The sequence below is a fragment of the Macaca thibetana genome, chromosome 3, assembly GCF_024542745.1.
Source record: "Macaca thibetana thibetana isolate TM-01 chromosome 3, ASM2454274v1, whole genome shotgun sequence".
Lineage (NCBI taxonomy): Eukaryota > Metazoa > Chordata > Mammalia > Primates > Cercopithecidae > Macaca > Macaca thibetana.
Window position 1 is genome coordinate 50,997,393 of NC_065580.1, and position 18,151 is coordinate 51,015,543.

The following is an 18,151-nucleotide window of genomic DNA, read 5'->3' on the forward strand; positions in this document are numbered from 1 at the left end:
CGTAATAAAACTGGAGACACATATAATGGGAAAACCCCTCAAGATATAATCAAATTACTCAAGAATGCAACAAGCTTTTAACATTTACCTATCTCAAAAGGCAAAATAGACAATAGGAAATTCCAATGTTTGAAATAAGTTTTAAAATTATATAAAATTTCATGCCGAGTTTATGCTTTGCACAATAATTTAAGAGTCTAAAGGGAAAATAGTATTGGTCTAATAAAACAGATCACAAAACCATCAATTGAACAAACTGAAAAGTCTCTTAATTTCACTCACACTCTTTGCTGAAGTATCTACCTAAAAACCAAATACTGCTCTTTGGTCTTCTACCACCTGGTACTTTGTGGAAGCTGTTGACTTATAAAAATAAAACAAGTCAGTTTAGCAAATATTGACTGCAAGTTTCTTCCATACTTCATCCTAAAATGGAAAAGACATGTTCCTGCCATCTTGGAGTTTGCTTTCTAGTACATCAGAAGTGAGCAGATGAACCTGATCTACAGGGAACAAAAAAACAGTGGCATCAACTGAAAATAGAGCAATAAATTAAAACACAAATAACAGGTAAGAACCATTGAAAAATACCACTGAAAAAGCTTAAAGGCCTGTAAGAGTGGTATTTGGTGAATGTTTGTTGAATCTATTTCCTGATTTGTAAATGTTGTGTAAAAATGAGCATCTCATTTTGCCTCAGTTCACAATCATTATTCTTCCGTGAGGGTATTTTCCATGAGCTTCTAGAAATCCTAAATGTTTTTCAAGCAATCAATAAATGTACCCATTGAAACTGCATAGATTTGAAATGGAGATATTAATATACTGACAGGTGAATAAAACGTAAGACTGTTGTAGGTTCATTTCTATCCTACAAACCTTCCTCATAGGAGAATGAAATTTCAAACCACATGGATTCCCAAACCACTCAAACCTGCTGTTCCCACAATGGTTAGTTGTACTTGCCAAATCACAAGGTAAACAGAAATCTACGAGCCATTTAAGATGATCTTGAGCCAGTTAGGACTGGTCAGAGCCTTGAGAACCCAACTGAAACTATTCCACCTGGTGCCCCTGAAAGTAGATTGGGATGGAGTCAGGGGTCTCACATTCCTGAGAAACAAACCCATCTAATTCCGCACATTTTATAGCTGGTAAGTATCAAGCTGTCTGAAAATGACTGCTAAAACATGAACCAGAAAAAAATAATAAAACAGGGAACAAAATGTCTGTGCATTATTCCTGGCTATCAAAATTGTTTTAGAGAAAACAAGAAAAATATTTGCTGTAAAACTAAGCTCTACTTCCCTCTGTGTGTGTGTGTGTTTAAGTGAAAACTTAAGTGACTTCACAAATCACCTTTTTGACAGGTGTTGGAATACCTCTCATCTTTTTTTTCCTACTTTTAGGTGCCTTGGGGAGAATGTTTTCTACATAAACTAGCTCTAACTTTCAGGTGTGTCTTCACATGCCCCGTTTGCTGCCTGCGCCTCTCCACAAAGACTACCAAATCCTGGTAAGTCTTGCCTGCTCTCTCACTAGCAAATTGGCATTTTTATGGATTAAATGAAGGTATTAGAATTTAGGGGGTAAGTGAAATTGGCATAAAGTAAGAAATGGAGCATATTAGCACATAGAATACTATTTTACAGAATGATAATCCAATGACACTTACATAAAGGTTATTGCAACATAAAACAGTATCCAATGGGAAAATTGATGTTAGTGCATTGTGATACGAAGCCAACAACTTGAGCCTTACTGTACCTTGAAGGAAGCTTCAAATGATATAGTGTTGAAATGTACAACTATATTGTTTTCAGTGAATCTTTGTTTTTGTTATGGTTATAAAACTTATGACAACTTATAAAAGTTTTAAATGCATTTTAAAATCCGTATTTTCAAAATATTTTGTTAATGTTCTAGATATGTGTAAATATTGTTTTAAGAAATGTCTGCTATAACTAAAAGAAACAAACTTGGCCGGGCATGGTGGCTCATGCCTGTAATCCCAGCACTCTGGGAGGCCGAGGCAGGCAGATTGAGCTCAGGAGTTCAAGACCAGCCTGAGCAATATGGCGAAACTCCATCTCTACAAAACTTATACAGCCGTAGTGGCACATGCCTGTAATCCCAGCTACTCAGGAGGTTGAGGTGGAAGGACCTCTTAAGCATAAGAGGCTGAAGTTGCAGTGAACCAAGACTGTGCCACTGTATGACAGCCTGAGTGACAGAGCAAGACTGTCTCAAAAAAAAAAAAAAGTAAACTTTATAGTTCTGTATTCTGCATTCCTCACTATGAAATTTAGGCAAAACAGTTGAAATATTTAATGAGTCCTGACATAACATGAAAAAAAGACAAAGGAATGTTAAATATAAGATTTCTGAGAACTGTCATTTTAAATATAGACCATTATTTGTGTGCCAGAAAAAGTCTTAAGGACTAATATAAATGTATTTATAATTATCTTCTCTGTTATAAATTACTGTACAATTTGCAGAAGAAACGCACTGTAGTAGAAACGAGCAGAATGCATGTCTTTCCTGTGGAGAGGTTCTTATCAAATACGATCCACCTGTGGGCCTAGGAGCTGGCCAACTGGGCACCACCTGCCCCTTTTCTCTTTATCGGTCTCATCCAAATTGTTTTGACAAAAAAGAGTCACTCTTTGCAGCCTTTAAGTGAGAGCAGATGAGGCAAATATAAGTGAATGGTCAGTAAATTAAATCAATTAGCAAAGCCAGAAAGTTGTCAGTCTAATATATTTCAGTATTTATTGCAACATTTAATACACTTTAAGACCAGTGTCATCTAGCAGTATTCATTAAACAGTTACCAAAATGCACCCAGTGCCTTTGGAAATACATTTGTACATATCTCATCCAAAGGAGGGATAATGTTTTGTTATTAGTCCCGAGCACTTTTACATGTATTACTAAAACTCACTGATGAATTTAACAAGAAAAAAGTGTCATGTAGCCCCTGAGAGGCTTCACAATGTCAGCTCTGGTAAACCAACCTGAAAAGCAGTACCAATTAAACTTATAGTTCAGAAAATGTGGTAACCCCATTTTCTGAAATTGTGCTATATGTGCAGCTGTGGGTTTTATAATGACTGGATAGGTGATTTCAGATAACAGAACTTCTAGAAGTTGCCAGATTCATTATACTTATCTAGTTGGGAGCTTAGCTCTCCTAAAATGGGAAATAGGAAATGGGGAGGAAGACTAGAGGTGAGCGATTTGGGGAAATAAGGACTGAAATGATAAGGCCCTATAGCTAAAGGCACTGAAGCCACTGAGAAAGTTTCTCAAGCTTAGCACTGTTAGTATTTTAGGATGCTTAATTCTGTGTTGTAGGGCCCAGGACCGTCCCGTGCATTGTAGAATATTTACTTAGCAGCATCCCTGCCTCTACACACTCAATGCCAGTAGCATCTGTCGTGCCAGAACCCTATTGACTTTAGTAGGGATGGCACCATGTTTGAGAGGCCAAAGGGACTTGGAGCCAGTGAACAAGATGTAGGGTTTATTGAAGGGAACTTACATACAGGGCAGACCCATGGCTGTATGTAAGGCTGGACTGGAGAACCGCTCCTGTTTGTAAAAAACATGCAGTTCATACAGCATTTTCACTGAGCACCCTCCCTCTAACAACCTCCACCTGGCAACCTTTGTTTACACCAAAACAAAGGGCCTCGATCCCCTGTATCGCTGGCTGGCCTGTTCCATAGAATGGGCCAGGGGTTCAGATGTTCCTGATAAGGAATGGATCTTCAGGTTGGCTACTCCTGGATTCCTTAGCTTGGAACTCCAAACCCACATTCCTTTTAGACCACAGGTCATTCTCAGGGTCTGCTTAAGTTATTGCTCTCAGGTGTGTCTGCCATACAGCATCTTCCTCTCATTATGACAGCCAAAAATGTCTGCAAACATTGCCGAATGTCCTGTATTCACCCCAGTATGGCAGCCGGCAGTGTCTTACTACTGAGGAGCCGGCAGTCTTTGTAGTGCAAAGACTTGGGAGTTGCTTAGGGCAGTGGTTCTCCAACTTGAGTGTTCATCAGACTCACCTGGAGGGCACATGGCAGCATGCTGAGCCCCATCCCAGAGTCTGTGAATCAGTAGGTCCCTGGCTGGGCCCTGATCATTGGCATTTCCACGTGATGTTGATGCTGCTCATCTGGTAGGGTGACCAACCGTGTAAGTTTGCCTGGGACTGATGGAGATTGCAGAACCTGGGGATTTGCAATGAGAAAATCAGAACAGTCCCGGGCAAACCAGGATGAATTGGTAATCTTATTAAGTCCATGGACTACACTTGGAGAACCACTGTTTTAGGAGATAAGGTCAAATGGGCTTGATGAGGAGAATTTAGATTTGAAGGGTGAGAAAAAGAGGAATTGAAGGTAACCCTCAAGTTTCTAGTCTGAGACCGTTGGTCCATGGTTATGCAGTGGGTCTCCAATTTCGCTGCCTATTGGAATCACCTGGAATCTTTAAAAATCTGATGCTGGGACCTTACCCCCAGATACTGTGGTGTAGTTGGTATGGAATGTGACCCGCAAAGCAGGATTAAAAAAAATAAAAATTAAAAAAAAAACCCTGGTGATTTTAATGTGCAGTAAAGTTTGGAAAGCACTGGGTTATGCCCTTCTCTTAGAAGGGAATCCAGGAGCAGAGCAAGAGTGAGGGGCAAATTAATCAGTTTCAGGTGTTGGCAAGCCATCAGTGGTTCTCAACCATGGCTACATCTCAGAATCCCCTAGGGAGAATTTTATACACATTGACACCTGGATCCCTCCCCAGAGATTCTTACTTAATTAGTCTGAGTTAGGCCTGAGCATTGGTGTCTTAAAATCTTCTCAGGTACATATTATGATATATTATTCAGTCTCAAAAAAAGGAAAGAAATTCTGACACATCCTACAACATGGATGAACCTTTAAGACATTATGCTAAGTGAAATAGGCCAGTCACAGAAAAGACAAATTTAGTACAATTCTACATATATTAGATACTTAAGTAGTCAAATCCATAGAGACAGAAAGTACAATGGTGGCTGCAGGGGTTGGGGGAGACATGAAGACTTCTTGTTTAATGGATACAGAGTTTCAGCTTTGCAAGATGAAAAGTGTTCTGGAGATTGGTTGCATACAATGTAAATGTAATTAACACTACTGAACTGTACAGGTAAAAATGATTAAGATGGTCAATTTTATGTAAGTGTATTTCTACCACAATTAAAAATAAATATTTCAAAAAGGAAGTCATTAAAAATATCTTCTCAAGTGATTCTCAGTTGCATCCAGGGCTGTGGCCTGCTGATCTAATGGAATTATTGGCAAGCTGTGTGATTCTGTCATTTATGTCTTCACATAGCAACTGTGATCATCCTTAACCAATTATCAATAAGGGAATGATATCTCTTCTAGTTCAATTTGGGATCTGCTTCTGACTCCTCCTCCTCTTTTGGGGCAGGTCATTTTTAAACCTGGCTGATGCACATTCGGAAGTCCAGTAGTCTTTGTACCGTGACCTTTATTGTTGCTTGAAGATAATTCCCATATGGACTGAAGAAATTTTCAGCAGTTCATTTTTATCATGGAAATATGGTGAACTGTGATACCAAGGAAGCTTTTTTCCCCAAATGCTCTGCAGAAGTTCCACTTGTTTTTTACTCCTGCACTCAGCATTACAGTTCCACCTCCTTTCTTTCTAAATCTGAGTCCTGGGAATTCTGCACTCTGCCTCACTCCCACCTGTCCAATGTAGGAAGAGATTAGCCCGTGATTAGTAGCTTGAAACAGTCTTTTGCTTTGGACTCTGCCCTGTGAATAGGTTCTCCATTGGAGAGAAGCAGGAATGCCATGATATATCCTACGTAGCACTTTACCCTAGCAACTCAGAGCCTAGATCATTATGAGCCCTGAATCATAGGCTATTCACAGAGATTGTCATCTCACTGACTTCCATTTATTTGGTTATAGAGAATCATGTTTTCAAACTTTGCTAATAGTGCCCATTCTTATTAAATAAATGACCATGATGCCAATCATTTTGCATTTCTGGACAGAATGAAGCACACGGACAGTTCTAAATAAAGGACAGCATCAGGATTAGAGATTTCATTTTTCAAAAGTGTATCTAGGCGGCTGACCAGAAGCCAAACTCCTGACTTGCCTGTGAGAAAAAAGCATTAAGAAAGTACCACCTAGAAAAAGTGCCTGTACAAGTTCAGGTGGCCTATGCAGAATGGACCTTCCTAACAGCTGCAACCTGGATTCTCCTATAGGTCTTCACAAGGTTTTGTGTGAGGCCATTAGCCCAAGACTGCAGACTTTTCTAACAGGTAGAGCTCATTCTGATGGGGCTACTATGGGATGACTGTTTCTCAGTGAGTCACTTTCTGGCATTGGACTTCCAAAGTAAACCCTAGGCTTCATAAAGAGCCTGAATCACAGAATGGAATATTGGCTAATATCAGGCATTGCAAAACACCCTAAAAAGACTTCATAGGGAGGCTGACATTTGGGCTTAGGAGGGTGGCATTCAAGGCAAAGGAAACAGCATGAGAAGAAGGTTCAGAAAACAGAAACCGGAGTGCTAATGCTGGAGCGCAGGGACTGTACACGTGCAGGGACTGGGAATATGGGAGTAGGAGGATGAAGGATTCACCAGGAAAAGCCTTGAAGGTAGAATGTGAAAAAAATAGTCTCACTTGAAAATACATGAAAGAAGTTTTATATCTCCTCCTATTCAAATAAATTATAATGAGGCTTTTTTGCTTTTTAAACTGACAAATATTTAAAAATAATACTCCATGTTGGTAAGGGCTCATGTTAGCAGTTTTCACAGGCTGGTTGTAAGAGTGTAAATTGGGACAAAGTTTCTGCATGGTAGTTTGACAGTGACATCAAAAGCTTTATATACACATATACATGTAGTATGTATATTTGTATATATGCGTGTGTGTGTGTATATATATACAATCTTTGTATATACATGTGGTTATATACATACACACACATATACTCTTTGGCTCATTATTTCTGCTCCATTTACTATATCCTAATGAATAATTAAGGCTATAAACAAAGATTTAGCAGAAATATTTATAATAGGAAAATAGGAAAAACCAAGTACACATCAACCAATAGAGAATTCATTAAATCAATTCTAGTTTCTACATTCAGAGTAATACTATGCAGTAATTAAAAATACTGGTGTCCATCTTACAACATAGTGAGATTCCATCTCTACAAAAAGTAAAAATTAGCTGGGTATGCTGGCACATGCCTATAGTCTCTACTACTGGGGAGGCTGAGGCGGGAGAATCAGCTTGGGTCCAGGAGGCCGAGGCTGCAGTAGGCCACCATTGCATCACTGCACTCCAGCCTGGACAACAGAGTGAGACACTGTCCAAAAAAAAAAATTATAAAGTTTACCTTCTTTTCTCCTGACCCACTGAAGTGCATATATATTCCACTCCGGATCAGAACTCTCTTTAATGGTAACTTGGGGATGGAGGGAGGCCTCTCTCTCAAGGGCCATGGCCAAATCTACAAAGAAGAAAATCATAAGTTTGCTTTATAGGAGACTCCAGGTGATCTTAATCTTGATAAAATATCACTAATTAAAAATGCATTTGTTAATACAGAAAGATGCCTGGAATGTATTGATTGAAATAAGAAAACAGTGTGATATTATTTTTGAAAATTATTTGTGCAAGGAAAAAGTATGGAAGAAAAGGCCCTTGAGAGAGGGGCCTCCCTCCATCCCGTGTCTTGCTCTGTTGCCCACGCTGGAGTGCAGTGGAGCAATCATGGCCCACTGTGGGTGGTATTATAGGGGATATTTTTCTTCATTTTGCCTGTCTGAATATTCTACTTTTTCTATAATGAGTAGTATTAACTGTAATTTTTAGAAGAAAAGGTTTTTAAATAAGAACGGGTAAAAAGTAGGTTAAAATTAAAATATACAAAGGAAATTATATTTGTTTCCTCTTCTTTCCCACAAACAATTGAATTCTGTGATTTTGAAAAATGGCAAAAATTAAGAGCAAACAAATATTTATTAAAATGTTTATGCACTCTTATTTTTTGAGGAACTGGACAGTGTGGATATTTCTTATGTCTAAAGCATAAGAACCATTCAATAATTCTGAGCACTTTTACATAACATGTGATGATGGCAATTATTTCTTCTATCAGTGATTGACTTTAACCTTTTTTTTTTTAACCCAGTAGAATTGAACTTAATCATCTCCTGACAAAAGAATGCAATTTCAACTGACCCTTTTTTTGCACCTTGGTGAGTATTCGTTGTCAAAATCTATTTTCTGCTTGTATTGTCCTAAAATAAAGTGGAAATAGTTTTTAAACATTTCACTTCTTTCTTCTATAGCGCTGTATACTTGTGTAGCTATTCTGTTGTTGTGTAATTGTGTCAAGCAACTGAAAAATTCCACTCCAACATGTTTAGTATCCACATATTGCTATTTCTGTCACTTTTTAATGGAATGTTATCTTCAGATAAGTAAAGTAAAATATTAAAGAACAGAGAATAGTTTCAGAGTCTTAATTTACAAATACAATGCGTCTAATTTTTTTAATAGCTATGCTTTCAGTGTAACACTTGTCCCAGCAATGAGGTCTTGTGAAGAAGTTACAGGCAAAATTCCCTCTTCTAAGTAAGCAGCAGTTCTAAGCTAAAAGGCAAAATTCTCCATGCTCCTGCCATCTTTAATAAGCTGAGAATAATTTGCATTAATCATATAGAAGATGTTTCCAGCAATTACTCTCTTTGATCTGACTTTTCTACATCGAAAACAGGCCTGCCTTTGATTACTGACTACTAACTAACTTGCTTAGAATCTTCACTTCAAAGATTTACGCTGAATTTCTTCATGACAGCAAACCTTCAGAATCTCACCTTTTTTTTTTTCTTTGCAATTTTCCAACCCTGAGGTAATTTTCCAGTTAGATTTGCTGGTAATGGTCCAGATGGTAAGCACTCATTTGTTCTCTGTTGAAAATCCCCTTGGAGAGGTGAGCCACACCCCAGTGGGAACAGAAACATGTCATTCATCTGGAGCCCTCAGTTTATCCTCCACATCCCAGGACTGGGAGGTTTAGATCTGGTCTCATTCAGAAAAATAGTTATTTTAACCTGCACTTGCCTTACATGTTCTCTTTGAAACTAAACCAATATCCAAAATTAGAAGGGACCACTGAGGATCACTCTACCTTCTCCCCATCCTTTATATAGAATACCTTACTCGCATCTTGCAAAAGTTCTAAACCAGTCCACAGTTGCTAAGAGAGCCCTCTTCAATTAGGGGACTCCTCTCTCTGGAGAAGGAATTTTCTAAAGTAAATTAGCTTGGGCAGAAAAGGCCTCACTGCAATCAATCGTACATTTCTAAATGTGAGCTTGCCCTGACCTAAACCAAATCTCTAGAGTTGCCTGTGGTCAAACTCCCAACCAGGTTAGCCTCATATCATCAGCTTGGGAATTTTTCCATTGACAGTTTGAACATAACACTTATATAAATACTGCAGCATATTTAAACACTTAGTTTTGCCTTCTGACTGAGCAATATAAGAAGTAATCATAAAAAGTGCACTGCCCCATAGGTTTTAGGAACTTCACGCAAAGTGCAAACCTTATCTACATGCATTCTTTTTTTTTTTTTTTTTTTTCTTAAGACAGAGTTTCATTCTTGTCGCCCAGGCTGGAGTGCAATGGCACGATCTCAGCTCACTGCAACCTCCACCTCCCAGGTTCAAGCAATTCTCCTGCCTCAGCCTCCCGAGTAGCTGGGATTACAGGTGCCCCCACCATGCCCAGCTAATTTTTTGTATTTTTAGTAGAGACAGGGTTTCACCATGTTGACCAGGCTGGTCTTGAACTCCTGACCTCAGGTGATCCACCCATCTTGACCTCCCAAATTGCTGGGATTACAGGTGTGAGCCACCATGCCCGGCCACATTCTTGGTATTTTTTCTCACCCATTATGATCTGCGTGAGCATATAAACGTGTGTTTACATCCTCTAAAGCTCTGATGTGAACTCTAAAGTGTGAGAAAGCATCTCGTGTATTTGAGAAAATTATGACAACATGCAGAAATACTAGAGAAATTATACAGTAACAGTAATTTCTATAAAACAATTATTTACAGAAAATTTACTGTATATTTTCCTTAAATGACCAGATCTCCTAAATTCATTTTGGAATTTCATAACATTCATAAAATTCATAACATTCTATCTTCAGGTTCTAGCTTCAGGTTGTGTCATTTTTTAGGAATGTGTTGATTGTCAGAAGACATAAACATGTTTATTTTCTGAATTAATTCCGACATGTTGCTAATGTGATTTGGCATTCGGAAACTTCATCCCAGGAAGGATATTGCTCAGTCTATGTTCAGGCATGAAACTTTAACTATTTACATTTCTAGTCACTTTTTGCCAAATATTTTAGACAAGAAGTTCATATTTGTACTTATAATATTATAGGAATAATAGCTCAATTTCCCTAAGTCCTGGAATATATTTTCTGAAAAAAATTTCTGTTGTAAACAAGTTTGGCCAAGTCAGGTTATAAAAACATGTTAAATCTCTAAGGCAACAATTCCAATTTAAAAAAAAATCCAGGATGGAATTTGTCTAAAAGAATAAATCCCTGGAAGGGAAGTCTTCTTTTATTCACATGTAACATCAACGGAAATGTTATACCTGATCTTGTCTTTAAAAATCTTTGGTCTATTGGAGTCCAAACTTCTGAATAGCTATTTATCCTAGATACCAATTCTGGAAAAAAAAAAAAAAACATGAATGTGGGTTGCTGGGTAAATGAAAGTCCACATTAACCATTTATTATACCACAAAACAGCAAGTGTCCGATGGAGCTAGCTTTCTTCACATAGCTGTCTCAGAGAAAGAGAAAGAAATATGCTTTTGCTTTAGAATAACAATCTTTATATTGAGATTGAGAATAGAAAATTTCCTGTTCAAAGTGTCATTTAGTAACTTGTGTGGGTGGAGACACTATAATATTCTTAGCTGTAGAACTTATGATCCCTGTATGTTTTATGCCTAATAATACAAAATGACCAGATTAATAGTTCATGTGAATAATGTGTAAGAGAAATAACATGGTTTTTTCAATAACCATATAGGCTATATTGGAGGTCAAACTGAAGGAAAGAAAGCCATTAAATGTAAAACAAGTTTATGAAAGATGATTATATTTTTTAAATGGAGAAAACTGAGAAGAAACCAAGCTGATTTCACTGTATGGTTATTATTTTTTATTATAGACCCATCCCTGTCACTCCTGTCTACTGAAATAAGGCTTGGCATAAATTTTCATGTCTCAAGGATAAAGTGTATAAGAGCAGCTAGAACATGTCACGTGTATATTTTGAGTCTGGGATTTGCTTGGTTTACCATCCAAAGGCTGATGGATGTTGGGAATTGTTTGTCTCTTTTACTTTTTATTTTGAAATAATTGTAAGATCACACACAGCTTTAAGAAATAACACAGAGGGAGACCATATACCCTTCACACAATTTTTCTCAGTCATGGCATCTTATATAACTATAGCACAATATCACAACCAGGAAATCAACACTGATGTCGTTCACAGGCCTTTCAGATTTCACCAGTTATACATGTACTCATGTGTGCATGTATTTGAGTCTATGCCATTTTATCACCATATAGATGTATGTGCCCATCACCACAGTCAAGATACAGAACAGTTCTACCACCTCAAGGATCCCTAGCACTACCCTTTTATAGCCACATCCACCTCCCTCCCTCCCTGCGTTCCTAACCACTGACAACCACTAATCTGTTCTCTATCTCTATAATTTTGTCGTTTAGTAATGTGATACAAATAGAATTATGCAGTATATAACCTTTTTTCACTCTGCACAGTTCCTTTGAGATCCATCCAAGTTGTTGCTTGTATCAATGGTTCACTACTTTTTTTTGCTAGGTTCCATGGTACAGATGTGCCACATTTGGTTTAACCTTTCACCCAATGAAGGACATTGGGTGTTTTCCAGTTTTTTATTATTACAGATAAAGATGCTGTGGACATTTGCGTAGGGTTTTTGTGTGAACATAAGTTGTAATTTCTCTGGGATAAATACTCAAGAGTTCCCTTGCTGAGTTGCATGATTAGCACCTGCTTAGTTTTGTAAGAAATTACCATACTCTTCCTGGGAGTGCCTATACCATTCTTCATTCCCACCAGCACGTATGCGTGATCTTCACATCCTTTCTAGCATCTGGTGTTATCACTATTTTTATCTTTGCTGTTCTGATCTGTGTGTAGTGATATCTCATTGTGGTTTGATTTGCATTTCCCCAGTGGTTAATGATGTTGAACCTCTTTTCATGTGTTTATTTGCCATCTGTGTATCTTCTTCACTGAAGTATTGTGTTCATGTCGCTTGCCATTTGCTCATTTGATTGGTTTTTTAATGTCAAGTTTTGAAAGTTCTTATTGCAAGCACAAGAGCTTCGTTGGATATGTGGTTTGCAAGTATGTTCTCTTTCTCCATAGTTTACCTTTTCACTTCTTCACAAGGTCTTTCTCAGAGCAAAAGTTTTTAATTTTGACACAGTCCAATTTTCTAAATTCTCCTTTTATGGGTCATGGGTTTTTTTTGGCCATCCTAAAAATCAGTCATCTAGCCCTAAATGCCAGATTTTCTCCTATGTTTTATATGAGTTTCATAGCTCTATAGTTTCACATTTTACACTTAAGTCTATGCTCAATTTTTAATTAATATTATAAGGTGTGAGGTTTTGCTTGCAGTTCATTTTTTCTTTTTCTTTTTTTGGCTGTGGATCCAATTGCTCCAGCACTATTTATTTAAAAGGCTGTTCTTCCTCCATTGAGTTGCATTTGCACCTCAAAAATCAGTGGGACATATTTATGTTGGTCTTTTTCCGGGTTCTCCATTCTGTTCCATTGATCTAGGTGTCTATTCATCTGCCAAAATTGCAGTCTCTTCTTTATTGTAGCTATATAGTAAGCCTTCATATTGGATAGAGCTATTTCTTCACCCTTATTTTCCTTTTTCAAACGTTTTAGCCATTCTAGGTCCTCTGCCCTTCCATCTAGAGGCTATTTTACGGCCACAAAATTATCACTATCATTTTGAATTGCAATAAAGAGAAAACTAGTGCTTAGATTTGGCCTCCAGAATCAAACAGGATTCTAATGCTTTAATTGAATTAACAATAAAATGATATTGTCCTCTTCACATATAGTTTTTAAAGAACAAATAAAACTATTTCTGTAAGTGTCAGAGGCATGTGAACCAGAACAACTCCATCTTGAATAGGAGTTGGGTAAAATGAGGCTGAAACCTACTGGGCTGCATTCCCAGACGGTTAAGGCATTCTAAGTCATAGTATGAGATAGGAGGTCAACACAAGATACAGGTCATAGAGACCTTGCTGGTAAAACAGGTTGCAGTAGAGAACCCGGCCAAAAGCCAAGATGGCCACGACAGTGACCTCTGGTTGTCCTCACTACTACACTCCCATCAGTGCCATGACAGTTTACAAATGCCATGGCAACGTCAGGAAGTTACCATATATGGTCTAAAAGGGGAAGATATGAGTAATCCACCCCTTGTTTAGAATATCATCAAGAAATAACTGTAAAAATGGGCAACCAGCAGCCCTCAGGGCTGCTGTGTCTATGGAGTAGCCATTCTCTCATTCCTTTACTTTCCTAATAAACTTGCTTTCACTTTACTGTATGGACTCACCCTGAATTCTTTCTTGCATGAGGTCCAAGAACCCTCACTTGGGGTCTGGGTCAGGACCTCTTTCCTGTAACATAAGTGGCTACCCACAAAATACAGTAGACGCTCATTGTATATATGTTTAACTTTGTGTGTTAACTTTAGATCTTAACCCCCAGTAAGATTCCACTTTGTTTTATTCAATCTTCCCAACAATTAACAAATCCATTAATAAATTATTGCTTACCAAAGTGTATTAGATAACATGATGGAACAAACCCTGCAGGAAAGAAATAGTTCAGATGACCCTACTTGCCACTCATGCCCGTATAGACGTTTAACAGTTATCTTAACTCGGAATGATTGGAATGCTTGCTCATCTGCACGTAGAGTTTCCTTTGTTTCCTTCTTTATCTAACTTGATAGTTCTCAAACGTTATGTTAGGATTTGTCTACACAAAACCATTTATACTGTACTATATAGGTAACTTATGAAATTTTCCAGAATAATTTGATTATATGGATTTATAACTTAATTCCTGAGATTTAACTTTAAATTCAATCTCTAAGTAAGATATGTGGACCTTCCTACTTCCAAAATGATAGGATTGTTTTGGTGTTGCTTTTGAGATAGGGTCTTGCTCTGTCACTCAGGCTTGATTGTCCATTGTAAATAAGAGAGGGATACAGAATGCAGTACCTTTCAAGTGTATTGTTCTCGGCATCTATTTTTGATGGAGAATCCTGCTGATACAGAGCTCAGTTCAACACATTTTAGAAGTATTTATCTTTAATCCAAATCTGTATTTTGGAATACAGATTTCAAAAGACTCAAAGAGTTATTACACGTCATGCACCCAGCAAGCAAAGTAGGGACCATTTATCATCTATTAATAAACTTAAAAGTCTGTTACATCTTTGACCAATGTTAAATAAATACATAACTCTCCCCCTTAACTAGTCATTTCTGCAGGCCCTGTGCTATCCTTAGACTGCATTCCTTGTAAGGTATTTCTGTTGTGTTCAAGGGTGGCTCAGTTACTCAAAAGCTCAAGATGACTGCAACAGGGGTGCCTGTCATCCCACCACCGGCGATCTCCTGGTGGGCAGGAACACACAGCTTACGGCTTCTTCTACCTGTGGGCTGAGCAGAGCCCAGAAATACTGCATCCTCAGTTACCTGGAGGTGGGTTGTTCATTTGCTGGGACATTATTTAATCAATGATGTAGATTTTTCCAGGTACACCTGGGGCTACTCAGACATTAAAGGAGACAACATTCCTTTCTAAACAATGGAGACACTGGTGCAGTTGTCCCTCGGTATCCACAGGGCATTGGTGCCAGGACCCTTTCCCCCAACACCGAAATCCATGGATGCTCAAGTCCCTGATCTAAAATGGCATAGTATTTACATGTAACCTACGTATATCCTCCCATGTACTTTAAATAATCTCTAGATTATTTGCGATACCTAATATAATGTAAAGTTATGAAAATGATTATTACACTACATGTTAAAATCTATGTTCTTTTTATTGTTATATTGTTATTTATCTTATTTTTATTCATTAGGGACAGGGGTCTCACTCTGTTGCCCAGGCTGGAGTATACCTCAGCCTCTGAAGTAGCTAAAAATACAGGCATGCACCACCACACCTGGCTAATTTTAATTTTGTTTTTTTTAGAGACAGGGTCTCACTATGTTGCCCAGGCTAGTTTTGAACTCCTGGCCTCAAGCAATCTTCCCACCTCAGCCTCCTGAGTTGCTGGGATTACAGGCTAAGCCACTGGGCCTACCCTGTTATTGTTTTATTGTTGATATTTTTTCCCAAATATTTTCAATCCTTGGTTGGTTGAATCCACATATATGGAACCCGCAGATATAGAGAGCCAACGCTCACATAATTCAAAGTCCAGGAAACCTTAACTAATCAAAAATAAAGAAGATCTGCTTAATTTCCATTTCCTGTTACCTTCAGAATGAGACATAAAAGTCTTTTTGGTTAGTCTTTGTAGGGAATTACTATAAAATTTACTGGTCTACTTGGCTACCTTAGCCACTCCCACAGAGCAAACATAATTGACTCATTTAATGAAGTTTGAAGATTCATCAGGGCCTGCTGCCATTATGCTGAACATGAGTCCTCACTGCTCTGCCTTAATTAGAGATGGAGGAGGTGTAGAACTTTGAACTGATTATACACCAACATAATACCACTTGGAAGTTATACTGTCTAAAAATCATAAATTCCCAGTGTGAACATATTTTTATGCCTTTTCCCCTTAAAGACCAACTTTATAAAAGGATCAGTGGCTTTTCAGGTTTCTTTTCCTCTCCATGTACTGGCAACGGAACAAGCATCCAAGGTCATCTGAGTATCATCCCTACCGAAAACCCTGAGGTAATCACGTCCACCCCTTAAATGAGAGGATGTGCAGGAAGGAAGTTGGACATAAGCCTAACGTTAGTGGTCCAGGCTTTTCCATGTATTGTTCATTTAAAGCAACTGTTTAAGTCTCTGGGAAATGCTTTGTATTCAAATTGGTTTCTAGTAAAAGGTGACTATTATAAATAAGTGGAGACAATACTTGGGTGCATATCACTGTTCTAAGTTTGGGAAGTACTTGTGTAAGAAAGCAAATTCTCTGCATGTGCAAGGAAATTACATGGTGGAAGTTCTGCTCAACTCTAGGCCAGGTGACTACTAAGTCCAGATGCTCTGGACAAAGAAGTGGTTCTCAACTCTATTTTTTACATAGGGTCTCACTTTGTTGCCCAGGCTGGCATGCAGTAGCACAATCACAGCTCACTGCAGCCCCAACCTCCCAGGCTCAGGTGATCTTCCCACCTCAGCCTCCCAAGTAAGGGAGGCTACTCCACCTACTGGTGGAGTAGGCAAGCACCACCATGCCCTGTTAATTTTTGGTATTTTTATAGAGACCAGTCCCACTATGTTGCCTAAGATGGTCTCCGACTCTTGGGTTCAAGCGATCCGCCTGCCTCAGCCTCCCAAATGCTGGAATTACAGGCATGAGCCACTGCCACTTTCCAATACGAGCACCACCCATCTTGTTCTCCAACCACTGGCATTTACTTACTGTTGCCTGAGCCAACATGCTCTGATGATAATTAGAAATTGGTGTTCTTATATCACAAAATTATACTACCAAAAATAGAAGTAACTCCAATTGTGGAGGCTTCTTTTGTCTAGAGAATGACAGAAATCTTAGAAAGCTTAGAGCTGGAAAAAACCTTCAAAATATTTCAGGCTGACAAAATGTATTATAGGAGGGGCTATGACCACTAGTCTAGACATACATTCAGCATGGAGGATGATTTTTTCCCATCTGTTGCCTAAGAAAGAGCTACCAAACAAAACATTTTGTTCAGAAGCTTCCAGTCAACATTGACCTATTAAGTTATCCAAGATGGAACTCACATTTAGTGGCTACAACTAAGCATTCTCTTAAGTCAAATTCATCAAAGACTATACTTCTAAAATGTTAACCAAAAAATGGCCCACACACCCTGAAGTTAAATATTTTCTCAAGCAATTTCCATAATATTATTGGAAATTATTTGAAGACCATCACTTTTGATAGAATCACAAAGCTTCTACTGGTCACTGGGATGAGCCTGCCCCTATGCAAAATTTATTTAGATCCATTTTGCCTTAATTTTCAAAGAGCATTTTGGCTTTCTTCAGCAATAAGGTCTATAGTGACAAATGATGCTAAGATACAATGATTATACGAATCTCTTGAAGAGTTGATTTGTTTTGACAGACGGTAACTGAAATAATCATTAAAATCATCCTGCATTTAATAAATTTTACTGAACATCTACTATGTACCACACACTATTCTAGGCAATGGGGATACAGCAGTAAACAAAACCAAGTCCTTGCCTCATTCAGTTTTGATTCTTATTATGGAGACAGACAATAAACCAACAACTGTATAATATAGCCTCAAGTAGTGATAAGGGCTTAGGAAATATATAAAGTAGGATAAAAAATAGAGAGTGGCAGAGGGCCATGGGGGTGAAAAGATGGTGACATTTTAGATAGGGTAGTCCGGGAATGTTTCTTTGAAATGAAGGTATTTAATCAGAAACCTGAAAGAAGGGAAGGAGCAAGAGATAAGACTAGCTGGGAGGAAGAACAGCTTGAACTCTTCTGACTCTAAGTGCTTAAAAAACAGCAAGAAGCACGTGTAGCCAGAGTCAAGGGAGTGAAAAGCCAAGTAGACACAAAGGCAAAGAAGTGGCCCTGGCCAGATCATGTTGGGCCTTGTGAGCCATGGTTAGGACATACAAGTAACGTGCACTGAGTGCCACCAGCTGAGCGCCTATGCTGTTGTAGGCAATTTTCGG

The 18,151-nt window shown here is 38.3% G+C and overlaps 1 protein-coding gene across 3 annotated transcripts in view; it reads left to right on the forward strand.

The window, feature by feature from the left end:
- The first annotated feature begins 1,309 nt into the window (after nucleotides 1-1,309).
- The window catches only part of LAMB4 (laminin subunit beta 4), a 107,813-nt gene continuing 90,971 nt past the window's right edge, over nucleotides 1,310-18,151 (forward strand). Inside the window, exons 1-3 of one of the 3 annotated variants that reach the window (XM_050785146.1) lie at nucleotides 1,310-1,516; nucleotides 8,250-8,313; nucleotides 14,805-14,962. In XM_050785146.1, coding sequence (XP_050641103.1) covers nucleotides 8,280-8,313; nucleotides 14,805-14,962 — 192 coding nt within the window. In that variant the 5' untranslated portion in view covers nucleotides 1,310-1,516; nucleotides 8,250-8,279. Of the gene's footprint in view, nucleotides 1,517-8,246; nucleotides 8,314-14,804; nucleotides 14,963-18,151 lie in introns of all 3 variants that reach the window. The other 2 variants (XM_050785144.1, XM_050785145.1) reach the window with 2 other exon arrangements.